The sequence below is a fragment of the Melitaea cinxia genome, chromosome 4 (genome assembly GCF_905220565.1).
Source record: "Melitaea cinxia chromosome 4, ilMelCinx1.1, whole genome shotgun sequence".
Taxonomy (NCBI): domain Eukaryota; kingdom Metazoa; phylum Arthropoda; class Insecta; order Lepidoptera; family Nymphalidae; genus Melitaea; species Melitaea cinxia.
This window is the reverse complement of record NC_059397.1, coordinates 11,670,796-11,695,925: the sequence shown is the minus strand read 5'-3', so window position 1 is coordinate 11,695,925 and position 25,130 is coordinate 11,670,796. Positions and strand designations below refer to the sequence as shown.

Genomic DNA, 25,130 nt, shown 5'->3' with positions numbered 1-25,130 from the left:
TGACCCTGCTTTCTGCTACCGGGATTGTGGGTTCGATTCCCACCCCGAGTCTGGGTGTAATATATATTTATTTGTATATGTATTATTTATATGTAAGTTTATCAAAAAAAAAATGTAGCTGTACCAGTCGGCTATTATCTATAACACAAGCATTAAGTTACTTTAGGAACAAATGACGGTGTGTGTATATTATAAATATTTTTTTTTTATTTATACCTCTTGCGTCACATCCCTAGCGGTCAACTATAGACGACTTCGGCGTTGTGGACATATCATTTACGTGGAATAAAAATGCATGTTTTGACGTGACAACGTCTTATAAATTGGTTTGCCGGGTGACACTTCAAGAAACTGCGTTACGCTCCGCTCACGTTATGCGCTCACAATGAGAGCGAGTGAGAGGCACGCGGGCATGGTTAGCCCGCCTAAGAGCGAGAGAGACAGACATAAAAAGTGAATGAAATTCAGTGCGAGATTCTTTGTATAAATTAATGTTTTAAATATAATTCTTTGTATAAATAAATGTTTTAAATTGTTACTATTATTTCATCCTTCTTCCTACTATACGAATGAATATTCACATTAAAATTATTTTACCACTCAAAGTCGTTGTCACGTAAAACTTTCGCCCGTATACCGACTTTACAGGCAACCAATTTTTTTTTTATTTCAATGTTTTTCAGTACGTATAGCTCTAAAAGACTTGTTTTTATACTCAAATGTTGCAGGGATATTCAATTTTCAGAAATGTTGAATTAAAGTATTAGAAATATTTTTTAAATAATTTTATTTAATATTTTTATGGTCCGGGTTTTTTTTCGCCTATAGACGTCGCTGGCGCACAGGACTCGCGATCCCTTGTCAAATATAGGTGACTACGGCGGTCAAAAGGTTAAAAAGCCGTTCATAAGAAGATTTAGAGGCTGTATTAGAGAGTAGGTGGCAAACAATTTGAACGTTTATTATAACACTACGTATCTGAAATTGTTCTTTAAATTATTAACAACACCCCAACAACCCTAAAATGCATGATTTTCGAAATAAAATTCTTATTTTATTATTTGTTTTAGTTATAAGAAAAATAGGGCTAGAGAAACACAGGTAGCAATAACTCGGTAATTTGACAATAAAAAAATTGAGCAAAATACCATTTAAGAAACTTCATGAAGTGGGCATGTTTTTTAAACTATGGGCCACCTAGGTCCCCTTACGTTTTTTTTATACCACATGTGCTCAAACTTTATCATAAAAAATTCGAATACACTGTTTTTCATTTTTAAGTATTTAAAAAAAAAGAAATAGTTTCGGCTAGAAATATTTTGTAATGCGCGTTAGCAAGGCCAATTATCCACGGTTATTTCCAGAGAAAATCAATTCGTTATTATTAAATTTGCAGCCGTAGTGCCCAAAAGTTTGAACCAAGGTACCAAAGTTTGTACTTAATTTTTAACCGACTTCCAAAAAAGGAGGAGGTTCTCAATTCGACTGTATATTTTTTTTTTTGACGTGACAACGTCTTATAAATTGGTTTGCCGGGTGACACTTCAAGAAACTGCGTTACGCTCCGCTCACGTTATGCGCTCACAATGAGAGCGAGTGAGAGGCACGCGGCATGGTTAGCCCGCCTAAGAGCGAGAGAGACAGACATAAAAAGTGAATGAAATTCAGTGCGAGATTCTTTGTATAAATTAATGTTTTAAATATAATTCTTTGTATAAATAAATGTTTTAAATTGTTACTATTATTTCATCCTTCTTCCTACTATACGAATGAATATTCACATTAAAATTATTTTACCACTCAAAGTCGTTGTCACGTAAAACTTTCGCCCGTATACCGACTTTACAGGCAACCAATTTTTTATGTATGTTACATCAGAACTTTTGACCGGGTAGACCGATTTCGACAAATTTTGTTCAAAATTTGTGTTGTAAAAAAAAAGTACTTCACAAAATTATCGTAACACCTTTATTTTATTTACAATGATATATATAATCATAATAATCAAACTGCAATAATAATAACAGTCGCCACGTAGACTATACATTAGACACCGTATAGCCATCATAGATGACTATACATAATTAAGAATCTAACGCTTTTATTTAACGTTACGGATGTTTTTTGCCCGCTAGGGTACCCATCCGCAACGCCCCAATAATTAAAAAATATATATTTGTGTCAAAATTGACAATTAGCGCTTTCATAGTTGAAATAAATATTGTGTAACAAACGGAATAAAAAATTTGAAATGGGGAAACATTTTGGTAATTTGGCGTTCATTCGCGGAATAATATATTACCAGATATCTCCTCATGAGCAGAAGCCCTTTGCCGGAGCTATTGTTCGTGGTATTCCTAATTTCATTCCACGAACGACAGCGACTATACTGACATGGTTACCACGTTAGTTATTAAAAACCTCTTATGTGCCTATTACAAGACTGAGATTGCATCTAATTAATTTTTTCCATTAAAATATTATATGAGCCTCAATTTGAACAATTTATATTATTGATCATCAATTATAAAAATATATAAGTATGATTATATATTTTTAATTTTTCAGCATTTATATGCGCAATAGCAGTTTATAAAGGAGCAGAAGAAAGTCATCGCCAAAAATTGAGGAAAAATCCTAGTGATTATATAAATGATATATAATCCGAAACGATACTATAACTAATGTATTAATAGTTTTAAAACAAATAAAATAAATATATCTATTGGTTTTCCAAGTTGCTTCTTTGTGTTTGTTGGGACTGAGACGCGTGGGCATAGCGAAATGGCTCTCACTGTCGTGATGAGTTGGTTGTCTAACAACATCCTGACTTTAAATTTGGATAAGACTATGTTTATGACATTTAGCTGCAAGCGCTGCTTACCCTCCAATTCCTTCTCTATAACCGCACATAAATGCTATCCCGGACATGGTATTTGCAGCTGTAGCAATATAACTCGCTCTTGCATTGTAAAATATCTAGGTGACTAACTGAGGTAGGGCACAGCAGGAATTTCCTGCTCAAAATATGGAGCAGCCCGACTGGGGTAGTACCTCGACCTTACAGAAGATCACAGCAAAATAATACTGTTTTCAAGCAGAATTGTGTTCCTGTTGGTGAGTAAGGTGACCAGAGCTCCTGGGGGGATTGGAGATTGGGTCGGCAACGCGCTTGCGATGCTTCTGGTGTTGCAAGTGTCTATAAGCTACGGTAATCGCTTACCATCAGGTGAGCCGTACGCTTGTTTGCCGACCTAGTGACATAAAAAAAATGTACCAAATATTTGAAGTAAATAAATATTATTATAATTAATATTACAAAATTTGATAAAAATTGGTTCAGTAGTTTCGAAGTTACATACCAATAGCAGCGCCACTTACCGGGACCAATGGAGATAAAAAACTACCGTATCTCCTCAGTTGGACCAAATTACAGATGCTTACAAAATTTGATAAAAATTGGCGTAGTAGTTTCGGAGATACATATCGATAGCAGCGACACCTACCGGGTCCAATTGAGATAAAAACTACCCTCTCTCAAGATTGATTCCGTAGAAAAAAAATTGATAAAAAAAGTAGTTTCGGAGTTTATTGCATACACATCGTGACACGAATTTTTTATATATAGATTAATGATACATATATTTTGGAAAAGCGAATTTAAAGAGTCATTTCACAAAAATTGGTAATAATCCGCGGAATTGAAACATTTTGACGTTGTTAATCTCAGTATTGGATGCAATAATATAATTTCTATTATTGAAATTTGATAGAGCAACCCTTGTTGTAAGGGAATAAAGAGAAACAATGTTGTTATATATTATGTGTATAAAATTATTAACCTTTTCATCAGCCTCCGACCTGGGTAAACGGTCACAATGTATACTTTGAAGTCCTACTTTTCAATAACCTCTACGTTGAAACCATTTAAAAAAAAACATCGTAATATGTGGAATATAATTTTGTTGAATACTAGAATCTTTGATTATATACACGTATATATAATTAAAGACTAGAACAGATTTTTATTCCATTTCCTATTAATCGATAAAAAAAAATTAAAGTTACGAATATTTTCCAAATAAGTACAATTTTAAAAGCGATATTTTTCTTGAAAGCTAAGAAGTTTTAACGAACTATCTTCATCAAAGTAAACTTAAATCATTAAGAAATACAAAAAAAAAATAATAATTAAAAGATGTAATCATTTTTAATACATTTTATATTAAATAATAAAAAGATAGTACCCACAGTAGTTACCCACAGATATTACCACGCATCAAGACCAGTAAATCAGTCGAGCATTCCCTACTATTACAATGTTGGTCGAGCGCTAGCGCTCTTTAGAGGTAAAAAACCGTTTAACTCGATTTCCGACTAAACTACAAGTCCTATGGAAAAAAGTTCAATGGCAAAGTTGTAGGTAGTAAAAAGCTCTACAACTTTTGTATTTATATTTTTTCACGTTACCTCCAATTTAAGTGAAACAAATTCAAGTGACAAATTCAAAAAATCAATCTTTTTGAAGCAACTTCACATACTAGAAGACCACGCTCATAGTCAACGACAACGGCAACTAAGTTACCTATAGAGACTAAGCCAATACAAGTCATGCGGCCAAACACGACATGGATTTGGTTTTCTACTTGGTAGCCTGCAGTCACTTGTCATGATTTTGATCTTATAATGCGTAAGGTACTTTCTCTTTATGTACGGTCAGCTTAAAAAATGTTTTGCCACCCTAAAGTTGAATGTCATGCAGAGAAAGGACAGCGTTAGTTTCGCTTGCAGATTGAACTGAAAACTTTTATAAGTAGCATGAACCATGTTAAAATTTTCATACTTCTTACTACTCGAGTAGACTTCATAGATAAAGTAAAAAATATAGATAACGCACCTAGAACAGAAAAGTGAAGCCACTTTTTTAAAGATGTGTGAGTGAGTGAAGTGTTGACACTTTTTAAAAAAAGTCCCTAAAATTTTTATTAAACAATTAATTTAATATAGGTAAAATGGGTATGTGGAAATAAAAACCTGTTTATAGTTTTAAATATATTTACTCCTTTTTTCGATTCAAATTGTTACATAAATCTATTGTAGCCGTGTTTTGATTTATTTAATTATATAAATCTGTGTCAATGAAAACTTGCGTTTTTAAGTAATTGATGATTCTTCTGAGGGGCAAGTTCCTGCTTTAAAGACGTCTAACTCTTTGCTGTAATAAATTGATTTTATTTTTACATTTTTTTTTTAAATTAAGTTCCTGTTTTTTTAACTTTTCTCTTAGTTTATGTTTTCTAGATGTATCAAAGATTGAATCTTGGTTAACGAATGATTTAGACTCAATCTGGTAGGCCCTAGAACAAAAAATATAACATTAAAATACGTAGTAGTAAGTAGCAGTATGTACTTGATGGTACTTTGCGAAGTCCACGTTTTATACTGTACATGTCAGCTTTATCAAAATGGTTTGAACAAATCAACTAGATGAGGATGGCTGTCGTTGTAGTTCATTTCGGCTCAGTCGTAAAGCAGCTACCCATTCATTTCCTATTAAAATATTCGTTGGAAACCTAAAACCATGATATTTAGTAGTAAAATATGAGTAGTTAATTCACAAATTTAAACAGAAACAAACGAGTTAAAAATTCATATTTAAAACAATAATGTTGTCCACTTTCTACTTAATTATTTTTCTATGATTGCCTACAATTTACTTACCCGCATTTTGGGCTAATGGAAATAAAAATTACTGGTAACACTCCCTCGGTACGTCATTTCGGGACATCGAAATTATAAGTTCCGAATAACCTCAATATTATTTTGGAATAACAAGAAATATAAAGTTTTGTATGTACTTACGTCTGAAACGCTATTTCTTCAGACTTTTTATTCACTTTGGTATTGTTTTTGCACCATTTAATTACATCAAAACGGCATTTTGAAGGCAAAGTTACTGTACGAGGCCCCGTGAGATACTAACGAAAATGAGCGTAGTTTGATGCATATGTGTGCGTGAGCGCGTGTGTTTACTTGAAGGAGCCGAGTTTTGTGGCTTCAGTAACAACAAAGGCCGCGCATTATCTACTTTTTTTTACTTGATCTATGGTAGACTTACTACTTTTTAGGCCGTTCGTAACACCTGTTGGGGGCGCGTCTTCATAATTAGCCTAGGACGGTCAGAACTCTTGATCAGTCGCTGTAAAGAAGACTTCGCAGGCGCACATCGAGTGTCGCGAATAACACTAGGCGCTATTTCATACACTTTCGTTTTCACAACTAACGCGCATACGCAAAATGTTGCGTATAAACTCCGTGTCGGCGACATCTCCGCTGCGCGGTGTTCTTTATGCCCTGTATTTAAAAACACTTGCAAACCGTTAATCTGACCAAATTAAGGTTTTTTTTATCTTATTAATAAAAAGATATATATTGTTAAATCATTCTTTTACTAAGCTTTAACATTATGAACGCACGAGTAATGTTACAATGGTTCAAACATCACAATTTACAATGTACAATGTAGGCCAAGGTGTCTTACAGTATTTATGTAATTTTTTTTATTAAGTAAATGTCCTAAATAATTTTTATTATTAAGTAAATGTCCTGTCCTGTAATAATAATGTGTAACAGTGAATATCTTGATTTTTGTCGTCAGAAAAATAAAGGGAAATTTAAAATATTATTAGCTATTTCTACATAATATTATGACTAAAAAAGCTGTCTTAATGTTTATAACTGTAGTTATTGTAATGTAAAAAAGGTTTTAATATTGCAGAAATAAAAGTTACATTTTCTTTTTAACTTGGAATGTAAATACATACATCAATCTAATAAACTATTATTTGAAGTATTTTCCCGAACAATTTTTTTTTCGTTATATTTTTAAATCATGTAAAAAGCAAGAGACACAAATTTAATTGCTTTTTAAGGAATAAAACAACTCGATGATTTAGTAAAAGAAACCTTAAAGGTCATTTTAATAATACTATCAAACAAAAGCCTACTGTATGGAACAAAAAAAAAAAACAGTTCACTTGTTATTTTAATATTTACCGTTTTTAGTAAAATAAAATTCAGACATAAGTTAATATTAATTTTAATTATTAGCTAATAATGACCAAAACAGAAAAAATTATACTATAGTATAAACTGAAGCAGTAAGCAACATTTCATATTTCATATAATTGTTTGCTTACACATTCAGCAAAATAATTTATTCAATTTTATCACATTTAAAACATGTAGCAACGGTACAAAATAAACATACATAAACCACGAAATTTGTATAATTAATACTATCCAGTGTATTACATAAAAATGCACTATTTTATAAAATATAAGACACTCGTTTTCAAGAAATAACAAAATTTTTAAAATTAAATTCACATTAATTGCAATTTGCCACATGTTAAGTAAAAATAAATATTGACTATAATAAATTGCATGAGACGTGTGTATAGGTGAGATAATTAAGAGGTCCATCCAACTAAATAACAACTTTAGGTGTGCTTTTTAGTATCTACATTATTTTTTGATTTAGGCTAATATTTATCAAGGACTATACTTTTTGTAGATATAAAGGCATTATAATCGATATTTAATGTCATTCTCATCTCTCCTCTGTAACATAAAATTAGAATGTTTATTATGAAGAGATTCAATAAAAATGCAATTGAAGTCAGGTTGACATAGTCACCGCTTTTTAGCTCAAATAATGACCTAGCTATAACGACTTTTCAAATAAGCTATGGTAATAATCAACAAATTATTTAGAATTTGATCTGGAATGGCTTCTTTTCAAAGCAGTTGTTATTCAGTTTTAGCTGTGTATTTGAGAGTGTGTGTAGCAGTTGGATCATTCGACGTCCATTTGTTCCTGCGCAGGCGCATCGGCCGGTTGCCCGTCACCCGCGGTAGGGTTAGCCGGTGGTGGAGTCTTCTCTTTAGGTTTGGGTTTGTTTAGGATAGGATTCACGATGTTTTCCAAATTCTGAAACAAAATGTAGTGAAGTGGTAAGTTATGTTCTTACCCACAGACACTGATTCGTATTATCGGAATTCATATGTACAACGTCAATTATGGATTTCGTTACATGCAATTTTCCTTTTTTTTTTAATACATTAATATTTCTACAGAAAACAATGGTTAAAATGTTTTTTTTATCTTTAAATATTCATTACTTATTTCCTGATGCTTTTGTTAGCTCTCAGATTCAATAAAAAAATGACAAATATTAACCCGTGTTAATTGTAATTTTACAGAAGTCATATATATATATATATATATACTAGCATCCCGTCCCGGCTTCGCACGGGTGTTTAAGAAAAAATTCAAAATAATTTTTTCCCTATTTTTTTTTTAAATATAATATATCCTATGTCACCCGCGAATAGTGTAGCTCCCCAATAGTGAAAGAATTTTTCAAATCGTTTCAGTAGTTTCGGAGCCTATTCAATCCAAATAAACAATCAAATCTTTCCTCTTTATAATATTACTAGCTGACCCGGCCACGCGTTGCTGTGGCTAAAGTTTTTGTTATATTACAATTTCACTGTATTATCTTCATTATAATATGAATTCAATTTACACTTCAGTCTAAGTAACACGTGGCCGGCTATGCTAACACCAAAAATTTAAAAAGTGCAAATAATTGAATTATACGGTATTTCGTTCACTACAAAATAAATTTAATTAATTTTATAGCGTCAACAACACGTGGTAATTATGCTGTTAAAATGTAGCTTATATGACACGTTCGTAGATTTACCATAGCAGCGCCATCTACTGATTACTTACTCAACCCAGTCGAAAGGTATCGACATCTGTTAGAATCATTTGGAGTTAACAGATAATTGTGACTGTCAAATAATAACAGACAAATAATTAGCAATAAATTAAAATTGCGACTATAATTTGAGATTTAAACTATCCTATCTCTCAAGTTGGATCGAACTGCAAATGGTGTGCGAATTTTATTATAATCGGTTAAGTGGTTTAGGAGTCCATTGAGGACAAACATTGTGACACGAGATTTATATATATTAAGATACATATAGTAATGCAGATATGATTGATGAAATTAGGAGGCAGTCAGTGTCTATCAACTAGGGTGTGCGGTCCGCCTGATGTTTGTGGATATCGTAGCCTTTGAATGCCTACAACAGTGTCTGCCTCTACCCCCAACCCTTAACTGTTAGCTCCAGCTACGTAGCTCGCCACAGGATTACAACACTATCTTAGAGCATTATTGTTTGGCTGTGTAAAGTTGAGGTTGGGCTGCTTCGAAATTTCTAGCACATCTAGCACTTACTGTGCCTCAATGAAAAAATTCATAATAAAATTAGTTTAATAATTCATAAATAAATCAATATCTATCAAACACACATTATCGTCTGTTCATAAGGTAAGCAATTTAATGCTTGAGTTATAGGTAACTCCCGACTGATATAACTACATACTTTTTTTTATAATCTCTATCTATCTATGGCCTTTACATCTATCTATTGCAGTTGTTTTAAGCAGTGTAAATCCATGTTAGTTTCACCGCTCTTGAGATTGGGATGGTGAAGTATCCTCTTCACAGATGTTAACTGCTTTGCCTGGGTTTGAATTTAGGAAGTGCAGGTTTTCCCACTGGCTACACTACCCCCCTCTCAACCTTGCCAGCAAGACCCACAAAAAAGAGAAGTCGCTACATTTGGAACTGGTTTGGTTGCAGGACCTGACTCGTCTTAGGGAGATCCGCTACGAGTACCTTAATCGCCTCTTACGACCGGTACCAGCAGGTGTCCCTGGTACTTGAGGAGGGCAGTATTCTGCCGATGCCCCACGGCATAAATATATAGACCCTAACTCTGGAATTGAACCCACAATGCCCAAAGCAGATAGCAGCGTTACTACAAACTGCTCCAAGGGCTAGTTAAAAATGAGATACCTGTCTCTCCTGACGTATCTGATGGGTGGTGTGCGGTGGTGGCAAGTGTCGAGGCGCGTGAGCGAGCGTCTGCCGGGCACTTTCCAGCCATGACAGAGCGTTCTTTGACGCCTCTGCGACTTTCTGAATGTCGGCTTCAGACAAATGCGCGTACTTCGCATCACCAGATCTGTTGGCGTGTTAAATTCTCCAGTTTATTTGTTTCTAGTTAAAACGAAAAGTTTTTTCATTCATTTAAATTCATAATTTTAGTGCACTATTATATTAATGGCAAAGATGTATAGATTTAGTGGTGCAGTATTTAAGATATTACCACTTTTATCCACAGAGTATTATTAATTAATTAAGACAAATATAATATTAATTTGTAAAATGAAAAATCAAAAGTAACAAGCCTATTTAAATGAAGTAATTTTTGATTTTGATTCAAGTATGCTATTATAGTAAGTATATGGCATTTTGTCTAAAAATCAAGTCATATATCGATTTTAAAAGTTTATAAATTCATCTCAAAATAACACTATTAGATCTGATTTAGAACACTAAAGCGATATATTATTTTAATTTACTACCTAATAAAAATATACGGAGATGAGAATACAATAATGAAGAAATATTTACATTAGTATAAAGACTTTCGAGAACTCTCATAATGTAACAAATTATATAACAGTTTATAAGATAACTATGAGTAGAGTCATGGGAATAATAAATATTGTAAACAAAGAAATTCAAACAATTTTGGTTTTTAAAGCTTGGTAACTTGGTCGATATAATAATAATAATTATAAGTTACGGTTACTGTGAAGTAAATTTGATTAAAAAATAATAAAGTTACCTGTACAGGTCGATCGCCTTGTTAGTCAACTGGATAGCAAGAGCAAAGTCGTCGAGGGCACCCGGGCGAAGTTCAAACTCGAGGCGGCGTTGCTTAATGGGTTCACCTTCTGTTCGTAACTCACCCAATTTGTCGCTGTATACCTGTTAAAATAAAACAAAAATTATATACATATATGTATATATATTCTATTTTTTTGGAATAGTCTTAAATAGTAAACAAATATGGAGTACTTCTGACCACAGACAATAGAGTAATATTGTAAGTATAGTAAAGTGACACAGAGCAAATGAATGAACAATATTAATAAGCCATAGACGAATATAAAATTGATTTTATATTAAAAATATTTAACGCTAACATATTACTAAAATTATTTCAAAACCTAATAATATATTGAATATTTTTGCTAAAAATTAGTAGAGGTACAGAATTACGAAAAAAATAATAATATTAATCGAGCATCGAACATAAAAGGCAACAAATTTATATTTCGTTTATGTGAAATGGTCGGTAAAAAAGACGTCAAAAATAAAATTTACAACAAATAGGGCCGCCTGTGTCTAGAAAAAAAAAGTCGACCCTATTAATATTATTGTCACATTATTTGTATTTACTATGAATAAAAAAACCTTGCACCGACGCGGCACACTCTCTTTAACATCTAAAAAAGGACTAATATAACTGTTCTCCACGAAGCTCTCATTGTGTAATCCTAAGTCTCATAATAGTCTCAAAAAAATTTCCTGTGAACTACAGTAAACTGGGAAACAGTAAAATGGGAAGCGTTAAAAATGTTCAGGGTGAAATTGATATTCAGAAATATTCATAAAATAAAATATAACCTTTACAATGAACACTTTATCATAAATGATTGACATTTGCAATATTTTGTAGGGATTTTTTTAGCGCTCAACATAAAAAAAGAACAAAAAAAAAAAAACAATTAATAGCAAAAAACAAATTAAAAATAAATCACTTTACAGTAACATTATTTAACAAATTATAATTCGTAACATGGCCTATTTTATCGCTCATGCTGTTCATTCATTTAAACTCATTCACCTCTAAAAATATTATGACCACATCCCTATTTGCCTTTTAAAAAAAGATATTAAAATGTCATATTCAAAAATATTAGTTATCTGTACTCTCGAAATTCGTATTTTAGTAGTTTTTATATGTTTAAAATGATAAATTGATATTTGTTTTTAGTGAAATAAATAGTAAATGGAGATTTACAAATGTCCGTAAGCTAATGTGTTATGAACAGTCTGTGAACAGTTAGTGAAAGTGAGTGATAAATGCAGAAAAAAACGTGAATTACGATTGACAGGGTTTGATTACCAAATAAGACTCTTCCAAAAAAAAAAACGGAATATATATATAGCAGTGACGTAAGCGGCGTTGACGCGAACCAAAAGTTATGACATTAGCGTACTAATCTCTCATCATTGAAATTGGATTAGTAGTAGTACAATAGAACAAAGTTCTTTTATGCAAGTGCTATGTATTTAGGAGTTCACCATAAACTTATTTTTCCGAATATTTGAACCCCATATTGTTAATAGTGAATAAGTCGTTGATGTACCTTTATAAGAATCAATAAATAAATAAATGAATAATAAACATATAAGTTACTCATAGAATGCTGATAATTGCCTACAATCTATTTTTTATACACGACCTACGACTCCTTATTGCGTTCCCTCAAATGGGGTTCTATAAAAAGAATAAATTAACATTCCTTGTGAAAAAAAAATCCTAGCCCATTTTAAAATCTGAATTTGTTTAAATAGACGAGCTACTTTGATGACTCGCTCTGCATGATACTTTTCGTGAGCGCGTAAGAACGGCTTTAATTTACAATGAAAAACGAGACGATACGATACTACAAGAAATAGAATTCGTTTCTATATGCGGTTATTTAGCTGTATGCGGCAGGTTGTATTAATATCTCATGTTATCGACGTTTTTAAAGGTTAAGAAAAGTAGTATTGGACAGTTTTACAAAGTGTTGCCAGAGTAGGTCATATATTAAGACGAAGTAAAAGAAAGGTATAATTGTATTTGCTCGCAAACGAAAAAAAAAACCTGACTAATTACATCGACAAGTAATACAACGTAGGTAGACGAAAATATAGTCCAGTAAAGTAAGTAAAGATTACTCAAAAAGTTGTTATCAGATCTCAATGAAATTTAAATGTGACCACAAGATAAACACCAGCTTTCGACTAAATTAAAAATCATCAAAATCGGTACATCCAGTAAAAAGGTATATACAATGTGGTTCGACGAAAAAATAGTAAAGTAAAAACGCATTATTAGATATAACTCGAAAAGTTGTTATTAGATCTCAAATCAATTTAAGTGGGACCAAACGACACACACCACAATTCGATTAAAAAAAATTGTCGCAATCGGTCCACCCACTCGAAAGTTCTGAAGTAACAAACATAAAAAAAACAGTCGAATTGCGAACAACCTCCGTTTTTGGAAGTCGGTTAAAAAGGGCTAGGACACGATCTACAACACCCTCACTTGAAGAAACGCAGCTAAGAATCGAACATCTTATGTACGAGTCGTCGCAATGAAAATTAATGAATTGCTAACTCAAGAACGGCTGGAGTTCACTAGTTATTTTTAATTTAGTAATGCTTTGTAGAAGATTCTTACGAAATGAAAAATAAAGAAAATTGTGCATAAAACTGGGAAATTTCAAAAATATGTAACGAATCAAATTTACGAGTTTTATAGTTCGCAAGGCATGACATATTATGTCGAGTCAGCTAGTTATTAACGGACTTCAAAAACAACAGGATTCTCGATTCTACTCAATTGTTTTATACGTAGGTATGTTAGTTACCTCATATTACTCGAGTACCGTACTGTACTTAATAATGCGTATTCAAATAATTATATTTTCCAATACGAACATTGTATTGCTTTTCGATGTAAATTGAAGTTGGTTTTTTTTCAATTGTGAGTTAAAACTATTGTAAATTTAATAAACGTACTTGTCTGTTCTGATCTTCTCCTTCGTCGTATAGCCATTGCTCCAGAGCATCAAGCTGGTTCACAAGTTTCTGACGCTGGTCCTCTGCGATGAAATCGTGCAACACTTCGCCCTCCGACAGCTTTCCTCTTAGTTCGTACACATACTCTTCGAGAGCGTTACGTGCATCCGCCCGCTCTTTTTCTTGACGATCTTGGGCTTGCATTTTACCCTAGATAATAAAAAAATAATTATTAACTTACTACAAAAAAGAAACTGTTAGATATTTAAAGTAATGTTGTAAATCAATATTGACATATTTTAATATAATTGTACAAATTTTATAAATCATTATTTGAACTTTATTTTTCCAGTCCAAATATATTATGAAAATAATAATAATAATGCTTTATTCATAAAAATAAAAATAAAAAACAGTTTAATCGTATACATAGATAGGTACATTTAATCTCTTGCCCCAAAATAAGTATACTAATTTGATAAAATACCAAAAAAATTAAATAATCTTTTATGTACCTCTTGCTCCATATAGCTGTTCAGGTCATGCTGGGCAAATCCATGAGTTCTTGCATCAATGGGCAACTCAACAGTCTTCACAAGTACCTTTTTGGATTTATCCTTAGACTTATCCTTTTTGTCATCATTGTTTTCCTAAAAATAAGAGCAACCGTTCATAACATTTAGGAAACCATCTCCCCACCATTACAACGGCTTGGATTTATTAAATATGCTATTGTAGAAATAAAGTTTAGTACTAATGAGACATTCATGTATCCAAGTGCTGTAATGACCCATTTGCACCCATAAAATGAACACAAGCAGTAAAAAAAACTTACACCATAAATATCTTACACTATCCTGGTTGTTGCTAGAAGAAAATAGAATACATAACATTAGCAAATGCAGGGCAAACAAAAACATGCGTGGACACAGAGACTATTTACTCGTAAATGATCCAAGAGAACGAAAAATTTGTTACGTATCTTCAAAAGGTTATTTAAAAGCCTTATGAAAATACCGTGCAAATGGGGCCTCAATTGAGGGTGGGGAAGTTGCAAACTATGTGATGTCTGCTGCATTTAATTTAAATAAGAATTCGATTTATGACAAGATAATTTGGAAAATTTAAACATGATAGGATAAATTGAAGTTCGAGATTGAAAAAAAGTGTAGGTAAAGCAACAAACATCACAGATTCACTCCACAAACGCGCTACCGACACATACCCCGCTGAACCACTGTCCTACTCTCTGTGTCCACGATTGTTTTTGTTGCGGCTCGTCTTTCATTTCGTCCTCTCTCACCTCTTGGTTCTCGGGCCCATTCTGTTGTTGTTGCTGTTGTTCCTGGGTGCCGCCGTTTGTCTCCATTGGGGCGTCTTGGGAACCCTGGGTGTTGTCATTGGAATTTTCCATTTCAACATTTTCATTTTGAGAAGAATCCTGCTTTTTCTCCACTAGAGATGCAGAGGCAACCGTGATTATACCGTGAATGTTAACTCGCACTTTAAGTTTAACTTTTTGTGACTCTCCTTCAGCCGTCGGTTGCACATCCCTTATATTCCACTGACCTATAGTAAATAGTTTCTTTTAATGATCAAGTTTTTTCTTTGTAAATAATGAGAAATGATAAATATAAGAGTGACAAAAAGTTTTACCAATGAAAGTATCAGGGTAGGGCACTTGATCAGAGTAGTATGCGCTAACTGAGAACGGCTCTTTTCTGTAAAAAGTGAGCATTTTGGAAAATGGCGCAGCATGGAAAGCTGGAAAGACCTGCGAAAAAACGAAAAAAAAAAAACTGTGGCTTAAGTTTTGTAAAGGACAATTATGCAATAATCAGTGCAGAGAACGAAATTTTATAAAATTACCGGGAATTAATTGACAAATTCTAATACTTCTGAATCTAATGATACGACGTTTCAACAATAATCTGAATTTTCAGAAAAAAATACTTGTAATTTAATTGATTAATTTGTTAGATAATGCCTAACGAAACTTGTTTTTTTTTGTGACAAGTTTTTAACTACTTATATATTGACAGTTTCTGTTTAATATAATGTTGTAATATGATGTATGACTATATGTGTAAAATATTTTAATCACATTAATGTACATAAAATAAACGTGGCGCGGTGCTGTTGGCGCAATGCGGTGCCGTTAGAAAACCGCACACTTCCGCTAATTGTTAATCACGCGGCGTTATATCTATTAGATTATTACATTTTAAAAGAATTACATTTGTGCTGTCTCTTCATATTTACACTGATGAATATAAAAATTAAAAAACTACTTATTCACACAAATATAGACTCACTGCATAGGAAATCAAGGATCACTTTCCTAAATATCCATATATGTTTTTACTGCAATAATTATTAGGCAGATAATTTTTTTTACTTTATTTCAGCTAATTATAGTTTGCGGTCGCTTTTCTACTATATACTATATAAGAATTATATTCAAAACAAAACTATATCTATATACATATATAAATGAATCTATATTTTTCTTAGTCACACTATAAGTATAACGAATTTAGTGATTTTTCTCTTTAAATTTTTTTATTTTAGAAGATAGAAAACTTAACACGTTGGACGCCATGACGGACACCATATGTCCGACAGCATACTTTCGCCTGGGGCCACACCAATAAATCGAGAATCGTCAAAAAATTGTTAAGGTGTTTTTCTGCAAATATTGTCAGCGACAACCTCAAAAATAATGGGCGACTGACGGAAACAGTTATTTACCCATTATTTTCCAAGATCTCAAGTGGCAGACACCAGCTATAACATTTTTGGAAACAATTTGTTAAAAAGCCTATAAATTCAAAGTGTATTCGATTTTTTTTTTGTGCTATGTGCCCTTTTTGCACTGTGAGGCCGCGCGGGTCACTTGCCTTAGTAAAAACAGTCGAAACACTGTCTGTCGGCTCCCTAGAGGCTTCTGAAGTGATCGAGGGCATGCGGACACATGGTGTCCGACACGGCCTCTTGGACCCAATATAATGGCAGTCACATGGTGTCCGTCGCGGCCCACTGGACTAAACATGGTTTTTGGTCTGGCGTTCAACGTGTTAACAACTATTTAAACGGCAGAATAACATCTGTCGGGCCACCTAGTATTGTATACGTTTTAAAATAAACAAATACACTCACTTCCATATCACCATCCTCGCCCCTGGCGGCGTCCCAAGCGAGGCGAACAGCGTAGGGCTGGACGTCGGTTATATTGAACTCACGCACGCGCACTGCGGGGCTCAACATTGCACACTGCAGCGCACAGCCACGGGATACGGCCTCGTCCTGTGATTATTATTTATTAATTTATTAGTAAAGTTACATTTACGGATTATTTTTTCAAAAATTTTTAAATAAAAGTGGTGTAAAAATAAATCTTAGACTAGAAAAAACTGTATCATAATTTTACAAAGCAGTTTTATGGTAATATGAAAGTTATTAATTGTTTCTTTACATTATTATTTATCAGTTTAAATTATTGTAGTCATTTAACTACAGTTATGCAAGCATGTCAAAAAGAAAGAAAAGAATTTTATGTACTTACGTAAAAATTGAATTAAGAAATAGAAGTGTTTCGTTAGTTTATAAAATTATTGAAATAATGGGATTTTTCCAATAAAAAACATCACTTATCACTTACGGTAAAACAGTAATCAAAGTTTATATAAACTGTCTAAATTTTTTTTATATAGTAATTAAATATAACAATAGTTTTTCCTAATGTAATAAAATATAGACTTACTTGGTTTAATGTTGTTGATGCTTGTTTGCCAAATACTTGTTCAATCAAGTTTTTAACTGCAGGCACTCTAGTTGAACCTCCCACAATTTCTACAGCACTTATATCTTCAGCTCTCAATTCTGAAAAAAAAAACGAGTAAATAAATTCTACTCAAATAAGCTCTTAAACATGTATCTTAAATAACTAATAAACTTACTGGCATTATGCAATAAGCCCCGTAGGGTTCTTTCGACTCTGTTAAATGTCTCAGTACATATTTGTTCCATTTGAGAGCGTTGCATCTCTCCAGAAACATCACGTTCCTCCATAAAGCATTCAATGTTTAAGGGCAACCGAGTGCTATTTGCGGACATCTGCTTTTTGAGTTTTTCTACTTCTTGCAAAAGTCGGAGGAAAGCCCTGTACATAAATTATTATACATTCTATTGTTATTGGAAAACCAATATAACAAAAGTTTAAAATAATGATATTGTTATATTATAAAATATTGTAAAACTAATAAAGTAATATTTAATAATTAGATGACATGTTGGTGCAATGGTCACAGCACTGGTTTGTGGATGTTGCGCTGGCGGTTGCGGGTTTGACACGACAAACATTTGTATTGGCCATACAGATGTTTGCTATGGTCCAGGTCTTTGGGCTTATGTATTGTGTGTGTTTTTGCGGACCCCTGACTCAGGGAGATAAAACATATTCATCATTTCAGCCTATCACAGTCCACTGCTGGACATAGGCCTCTAGAAGTTCGTGTCAAAAATAGCATAAACTCTGTGTTTGGCCCATAGTCACCACGCTAGGCAGGCGGGTTGGTGACCGCAGGGCTGGCTTTATCGCACCGAAGACACTGCTGCCCGTCTTCAGCCTGTGTATTTCAAAGCCAGTAGTTGGATATTTATCCCGCCATCGATCGGCTTTTTAAGCTCCAAGATGGCAGTGGAACTGTGTTATCCTTTAGTCGCCTCTTACAACACCCACGGGAAGAGAGGGGGTGGCTATATTCTTAACTGCCGTAGCCACACAGCAAACATTTTACTGATAAAAAAAAATTATTCAAACTGTGTAGGATTTTTAAGTAATTATGGAGTTAAGATTTTTAACATGTCAATATGATACATTAACGGCCATAAATTAACTAATCAACAAAGTACCTCTGATTTTTTCTTGCATCAAGTTTAAATCTGGTCTGAAAATCTTGACAAAAATATTCCGCTAAAGCCATATCAATGTCTCTTCCACCACAGAAGGGGTCAGCTGAGGTAGCCAGGACCCTTAATTTACCTTTATTAAATGCACATGCAGAAACCTACAAAAAAGTTATTATAAACCAATATTCTGATATGTCTTAATATAAATTAAATTCAGTATAATTAAACTTAATAATATACCTGAAGGGAACTATGACCGAAATCAACAAAAACGACATTTCGTGGTTTCTCTTCTGGTGCAGGTAAATCTTGCTTGTATATACCATAGGCAAGTGCAGTTGCGGTTGTTTCATTCATAAGGCGCAATACATTCAGACCTAAAAATTTACATTAATGGTAGTCTGAAACCTTGAAGCAATTGATTTACGTATTGACTAAAGTAACTGGAAGGTCAAGGACACGAGCATTCAAAACCTAAAGGCAAGGCTACTGGTGTACTAATTGTATTAAACAGTAATAAAAATTTTAATATATTAGATAACTTATTAAAAGCAGAATTTACTAATTAATTAACTTTGTCATTTAGGGTTTTGAAAGGCTGCTAAACTGTTACTATACTATTAAAAGAAATTAAAGTTACAAAAAATCTAAATTAAATATAATAATATTAAATAACAAATATGCAACATCCAACATTTATGAATATATTTTAATGTAAAAAATTAAATTACAAGAATTTAATTTTTTAATAACATTTTGAAACTAGCTGGGCCCTGCGGCTTCACCTGCATTGATTTGTGGAAGAAATAGACTGAAATGGAACAAAAATTTACAGCCATTCAATCATGTTGACATTGTTTCTGAATTGAAGCTGTCATATACATAATTTTAATAATTTACGAAAAAAAAGGAATAATAAATTTTTTAGTTGTTGATGCCAGTAGAGCAAGCAATTGTGAAGTTTTTTCTAAAAAAAGAGGCAAACATCCTTAACTATAGCTTATTATTATATATTAGGAAATATAATTGCAGTCCCAAAATCAACTTACTTAAGAAAGTAATATTAACTTTAAACAATTTTAGAAATCCAACAATTCTTACGTCTTTTTATTCCATACATTTTACTTATTAGTAATCCCTGACCTGGCAAACTTTGTACTGCCTATTTTTTTTCTTAAATATAATAATTATATATATCAAAATAAAATATAGCCTATCATTCAAGTTGGATCAAGCTGCGCCAGTGATTAGAATCGGTTAAATAGTTTAGGAGTCCGATGCGGACAAACAATGTGACACTTAATTTATATATATTGCTTGCTAAGAATAGTTGCTATGACGAAATTTGATGTGGTTTATATGAAACATTTTACAAGTTTCATTTTTTGTTATTTGTTTGAATTAAAAAATACTATATTATATTATTTTCCTTAAAAGATTTCACTAACCATGATATACGTTTTAACAGTTAAAATCTAGTTTTTGAAACAATAAACTAGCGTATTACTTTTATTTGCATCCAATTAATTATAAAAAAATTAAAAACAATAACTTACCAGCAATTGATGCGGCATCTAGTAAAGCATTCCTCTCTGCGTTAGTAAAGTAACTAGGTACTGATATCACACAATCATTAACCTGAGTTTGTAATGCAGTTGCAGCTATATCTTTCAACTTTGTGAACAGCATTGCTGCAATCTGTACACAAATTATAATATATTTACTCAAGAGGATACAAGAGAAAATTTGGGTACTGAACACGATACAGTAGCAGCGGTTAGAAGTGTGCACATTTAAGGAGGAAAAATCAATAATAAATAACGTAACTTAAAATACGATATGATGATACTTACATAAATATGAAAAACTTATATATAAAAAAAATATTTTAGTATATAATATATAAAACACATATAAGTACACACATATACACACACACATATATATAAGTATATACAATTTAGAGTATTTTTATGAAACTGGATCACCTATGACACATACATTATGGTTCTTAGTACCAAAAGTTATAGTAGTATGTAGTAGTAGTAGTTAGCTAAACATGGTACCGACTTGGTACCATGTTATAATATGATCTACAATATTTATGAGAATGAGAGTTTCACAAACCTGTTCAGGACTAAATACATTATCTTCACCTAGATAGTTGACTCTAATACCAATACCACCATCAGCTCTCTGTTCTACCTTGAATGGGAAATGTTTTAGTTCTTTTTGTACATGAGGATCTGAATATTTTCTACCTAAAAGTTTTTTAAATCCAAATACGGTATTTTTCATATTTGTCACCATTTGGTTTTTGGCAGCTACACCTAATATTCGGTTCTTTGGTGAAAAGGCCACACATGACCTGTAAAAAATTGATAAGATATAATAAGTACAAAAAATCAATACAGATTCCAATTCGAATCATACGTCGTGAATAGTAAAATGAATAATTGATAAATTAAATATAGTCAATTATACGACCAGGGACAAAAATAGTTTATTTCGTAGTTTTTAATAGGTACTGTTTTATTGAAATTTGTAAGCCAAAAAAGTTAACTTAAGGTTTGTCAAAAATTATACTTACGGTGTACCCCTTAGACTGTAGTCGTTAGTTATTGTCTCAATGCCACCTGCTTTTGCAACAGCAATATAACAAGATTCATTACCAAAATCAATACCTATGACAGACATCGCGGCCATAATAGTTTAAAACTGTGATAAAAGACAAAAATCTTTAAAAGAAAACCCTTTTTTCGATCGCACAAAACACGTTGCTTTAATCTGACAATCAGTCAGTCGATCGCAGTTTAACGCCGGTTCTGCAACACAGTTCACAGAGTCTTGATATTATTCCCTTTGTAGGCATTACCCGAATTTTCTAGAAGCACAGACTAAATATGGAATTGTATTAGTATCAAAGAGTATAGAATTGGTATAGAACTATATAGAATCACTATTTTACGATTTGTAGGTATCCGTCGTACGACATGAATGAAATTACTTAGCTACCTATCCAATTCGTAGACGAGATGACTGGGATTTTATCAAGTATTTGTATATTTTATCCATAACGGTAAGATAGACATTACATTGTAAAAATATGCATGTTTTATGTCATAATTAAAATCACAATATATAACAAATATAAACACAAAGAAAATTAAAGTTTATACCTAATAATCGTTAATGAATTTAATGTTTGTTATATCGATTGTGTTTTAACGAGATGCTACAAAATCAATCAAATTTTCAAATTTTGACTTATATATATTATTGTTGTAATGTGTTAAATTCAATATATTTTGACGTGATAACGTCTTACAAGTCGATGAACACCGTCTGCATGCACGAAAAAGTGTCACGTTCCGCCTGACGCCTGAGCCTAAGCGTGCAAGCAAGAGCGCGGAACAAGCGATAGAGAGGCACGATCGGCCCAAGCGTTGGCTTGTAACACATTTATCTCTTTTCTTGCGTGACATCAGAGCTAGCAGTTCTAATTTCAAAATAACTTAATCATAATAATCCAATTCAATTGATAAAAGTATGCAATTTTTATCAATGTTTCTTTATGACGTTATCACGTAAAACCATCGTCCGTAAACCGACTTTACAGACAAACAATTTTTTTTTTTTTTTTGATGTGAAACATCTATAGGCGAAGGTAAACCTGATTGTTGGCGTGGCGATACAGGCCATGGCGACCACGGTATATCGTCGAGGATAGTGTAAATCCGCGTATCTGCTACAAGTAGGGAGCACGTATCTGCAGTTGTGCACTGGATGTAATTTTACAAGGGAAGGTTAAAACTTAATAAGTTTTTTATTTAAACGAATTTTGAGCTAATTTTTCAAAGAGAGCAGTGCCGGATTTATATTTTTTATGGGTGTAGGCCACTTTATTTCTGTCGCACCATGTTTGAGAACATTTTCTTTCTCACATCTTGTAGAATGTTTTCGACATTATCGTCCGCCGTAACAATAGGTTCTGCAGCTGTAGCATACGTAGTAAAGGCGCGAAATTTAAAAACTTAAATTTTAAAATGTTTTCAGAACTAATTTGAATAACTAAAATTATATCGCTTTAACTCCAAAACATAAGTTAGCTACTGCTGTATAAATACATAAAATTTAATAACTTTATTATAGTAACAAATGTAATTTAAGACTTTATTGAAATTGGAATTTTAAATTTCGCGCCATTACTACAAATACTGCAATTGCTCGCAGCGCCTTTCGAAATGCAACCCAAATAATCGTTGTTCTGAATGAAGTTCAAATACTCGACAACAGATAGCGCCACTACAATTAATTTCAAAGTTGAAGGGTTGGAAAAGCCCTTATATCTTTAAAAACACGCCCTTAAGGTTACTTAACTCGGAAACTTTCTTGTTTGAGGAGGGATATAAGGCTATCACACTATATAAGTCCCTTTATCCTGCCGGGACTCCTTTTTAAGTTTTATCGGCACGCACATTTTATCAACTTAGTTTTATTATATATAATAATTAGTGTATGTAATTATGTATCTATGTATGTATGTATGTATGTATACAGAATGGGGATTACAATACAACGATAATTAATAACACCGGTAATACTAACTAAAGTCGTTTGTTATAAAACTTCACAGAAAATGTGGGATTAAGCATTGATTTTCCCGTATCCCATGGAAAGCATTTGTAATAGTGCGGCCATCAGTTGGACAAATCGGATGTTCCCATATCTCTCCCGGTACTTCTTTAATTAGCATTGTCGTGGCATTCTCCGTAAACAAAAATCATGTCAGCGTACTCCGAAGCCAATCCGAAGCTGTGTAATTATAACGTGGCATTGTAAATAAAATAAAAACTATTATTACTATTAACACTTCAGCGCCTAATTTCGCACAATTCACTTAATAACTATTAAACTAGGTATTTATTCTACGTTAATTTCCTTGTCACTATAAAAATAAAGCGTTAACTATCGCACAATTCACTCCAAGAGTCTTTCGAGATAATTCAATAATTAATTAAAACCAACAAAACTCGTGCGCATATGAATGAAATTGACAAATCAACGCGTATGACATCAAGAAACATGAGTACCTAGATAAACGGAACAGAGACCACTGGCTGCTTGTCACGTACCCGGCGAGACTGGGAAAAACCTATAACCTGTTTACGCTAGCCTATGCGCCAGGGCTGCCAGATGTACGATTTTAATCGTACTCATACAATTTTTTTTTGCCTTTTTTACTTATGTACGATCGCTAGACTAAGATCGTACGCAAAATGTACGATTTTTATATTCTTATTACCTGGGAAGCATTTCATAATTAAAGAAACGTCATCCACCGCAAGCATGAATTTCGTTGAATTCCCCAACTACGTAACGCGTGCCTAGATCTTTTACTTGAATGAAGACTCTTTGAAAAATCTTCTAAAGGCTGTATGTGTTGGCTTTCTGATGAAACTTATAATTTCTCTTGTGGTAATAATTGCAACTTGAAAAAAAAAAAAAAACACTGGCTCAGTTTGCTTTAAATTTGTTATGTTTTCCCCATTACAGTGCAATCTGTAATGTGAACGAGCATTCAGCGAAGTTAACTTAATTAGAACAAATCTTAGAAACAGTTTATCCAATGATACACTTACACACATTATTAGCCAAGCAATTAATAAGAACAAACGAAAATTATACGAAGTTTAAGCCAACAAATTCTTTTGTTAAAAAATATGACCACAGAAAATTTTAACTATTTGTTACACTCATACAAAATTTTCTGGCAGCCCTGGCACAGCCAGTTGTCCTTCATAATCTCAGAGTCAGTGGAACACGTGCCACGTTGTTTGTTTTTTTTAGCTGTTCCTAGATTTAATATTTTAATGTAATAACGTGGTATTTTATTATTAATACTCGTAATTGTTGTTATTGTTATTTGTTGTCTTTATCGCATTTGTTGAATAAGCGAGCAAAAGTTTCGTAAATATTTCGATCTTGAAATAAATATAGTCAATGTTGGCAACGAAATACTTAAACTTATTAAAAATTGTAAATTTGTTATGTCATGTGTATTCTCCGTGATATTACCTACTTAAAAAAACTATGTTAGATTCAGAATTTACGTTTTCAGAATTTAAAATTTAAGCATTGAAAGAAACAATAAATTATTAAAAAAGAAAATTATTAGAATCGTTAAAATTAAAACTCTTTAACAAATGTTTTGTTTAATTTGTCTTAATCTATCACTGACCTACCAAAACTAGGTAACAATTTTGCACGTTTTTAATTACGCGCAATATAATAAAGTGACGAATCGATTGTGTGTACGATCGCGTTCAAAGGGTGTCAGTTTATTAATATACATCACGTAGAAATTTTAAAAAACGAAAAATTGATATTTTGTGACTAAAATACTGGATGTATTTTATTAACCGA

The 25,130-nt window shown here is 32.6% G+C and overlaps 1 protein-coding gene across 1 annotated transcript; it reads right to left on the bottom strand.

Moving 5' to 3' along the window:
• Window positions 1-7,083: 7,083 nt before the first annotated feature.
• Window positions 7,084-21,599, bottom strand: LOC123670197 (97 kDa heat shock protein). The gene is made up of 15 exons (XM_045603705.1): window positions 21,295-21,599; window positions 20,832-21,072; window positions 20,261-20,402; window positions 18,945-19,081; window positions 18,708-18,862; window positions 17,753-17,955; window positions 17,557-17,675; window positions 16,953-17,099; window positions 15,450-15,567; window positions 15,019-15,362; window positions 14,309-14,443; window positions 13,794-14,003; window positions 10,777-10,919; window positions 9,939-10,107; window positions 7,084-7,993 (listed from the first exon to the last, which is right to left on the bottom strand). Exons 1-15 carry the CDS (start codon window positions 21,408-21,410, stop codon window positions 7,859-7,861), a joined length of 2,514 nt encoding a protein of 837 aa, XP_045459661.1. The 5' UTR covers window positions 21,411-21,599; the 3' UTR covers window positions 7,084-7,858.
• Between the last annotated feature and the right edge of the window lie 3,531 nt (window positions 21,600-25,130).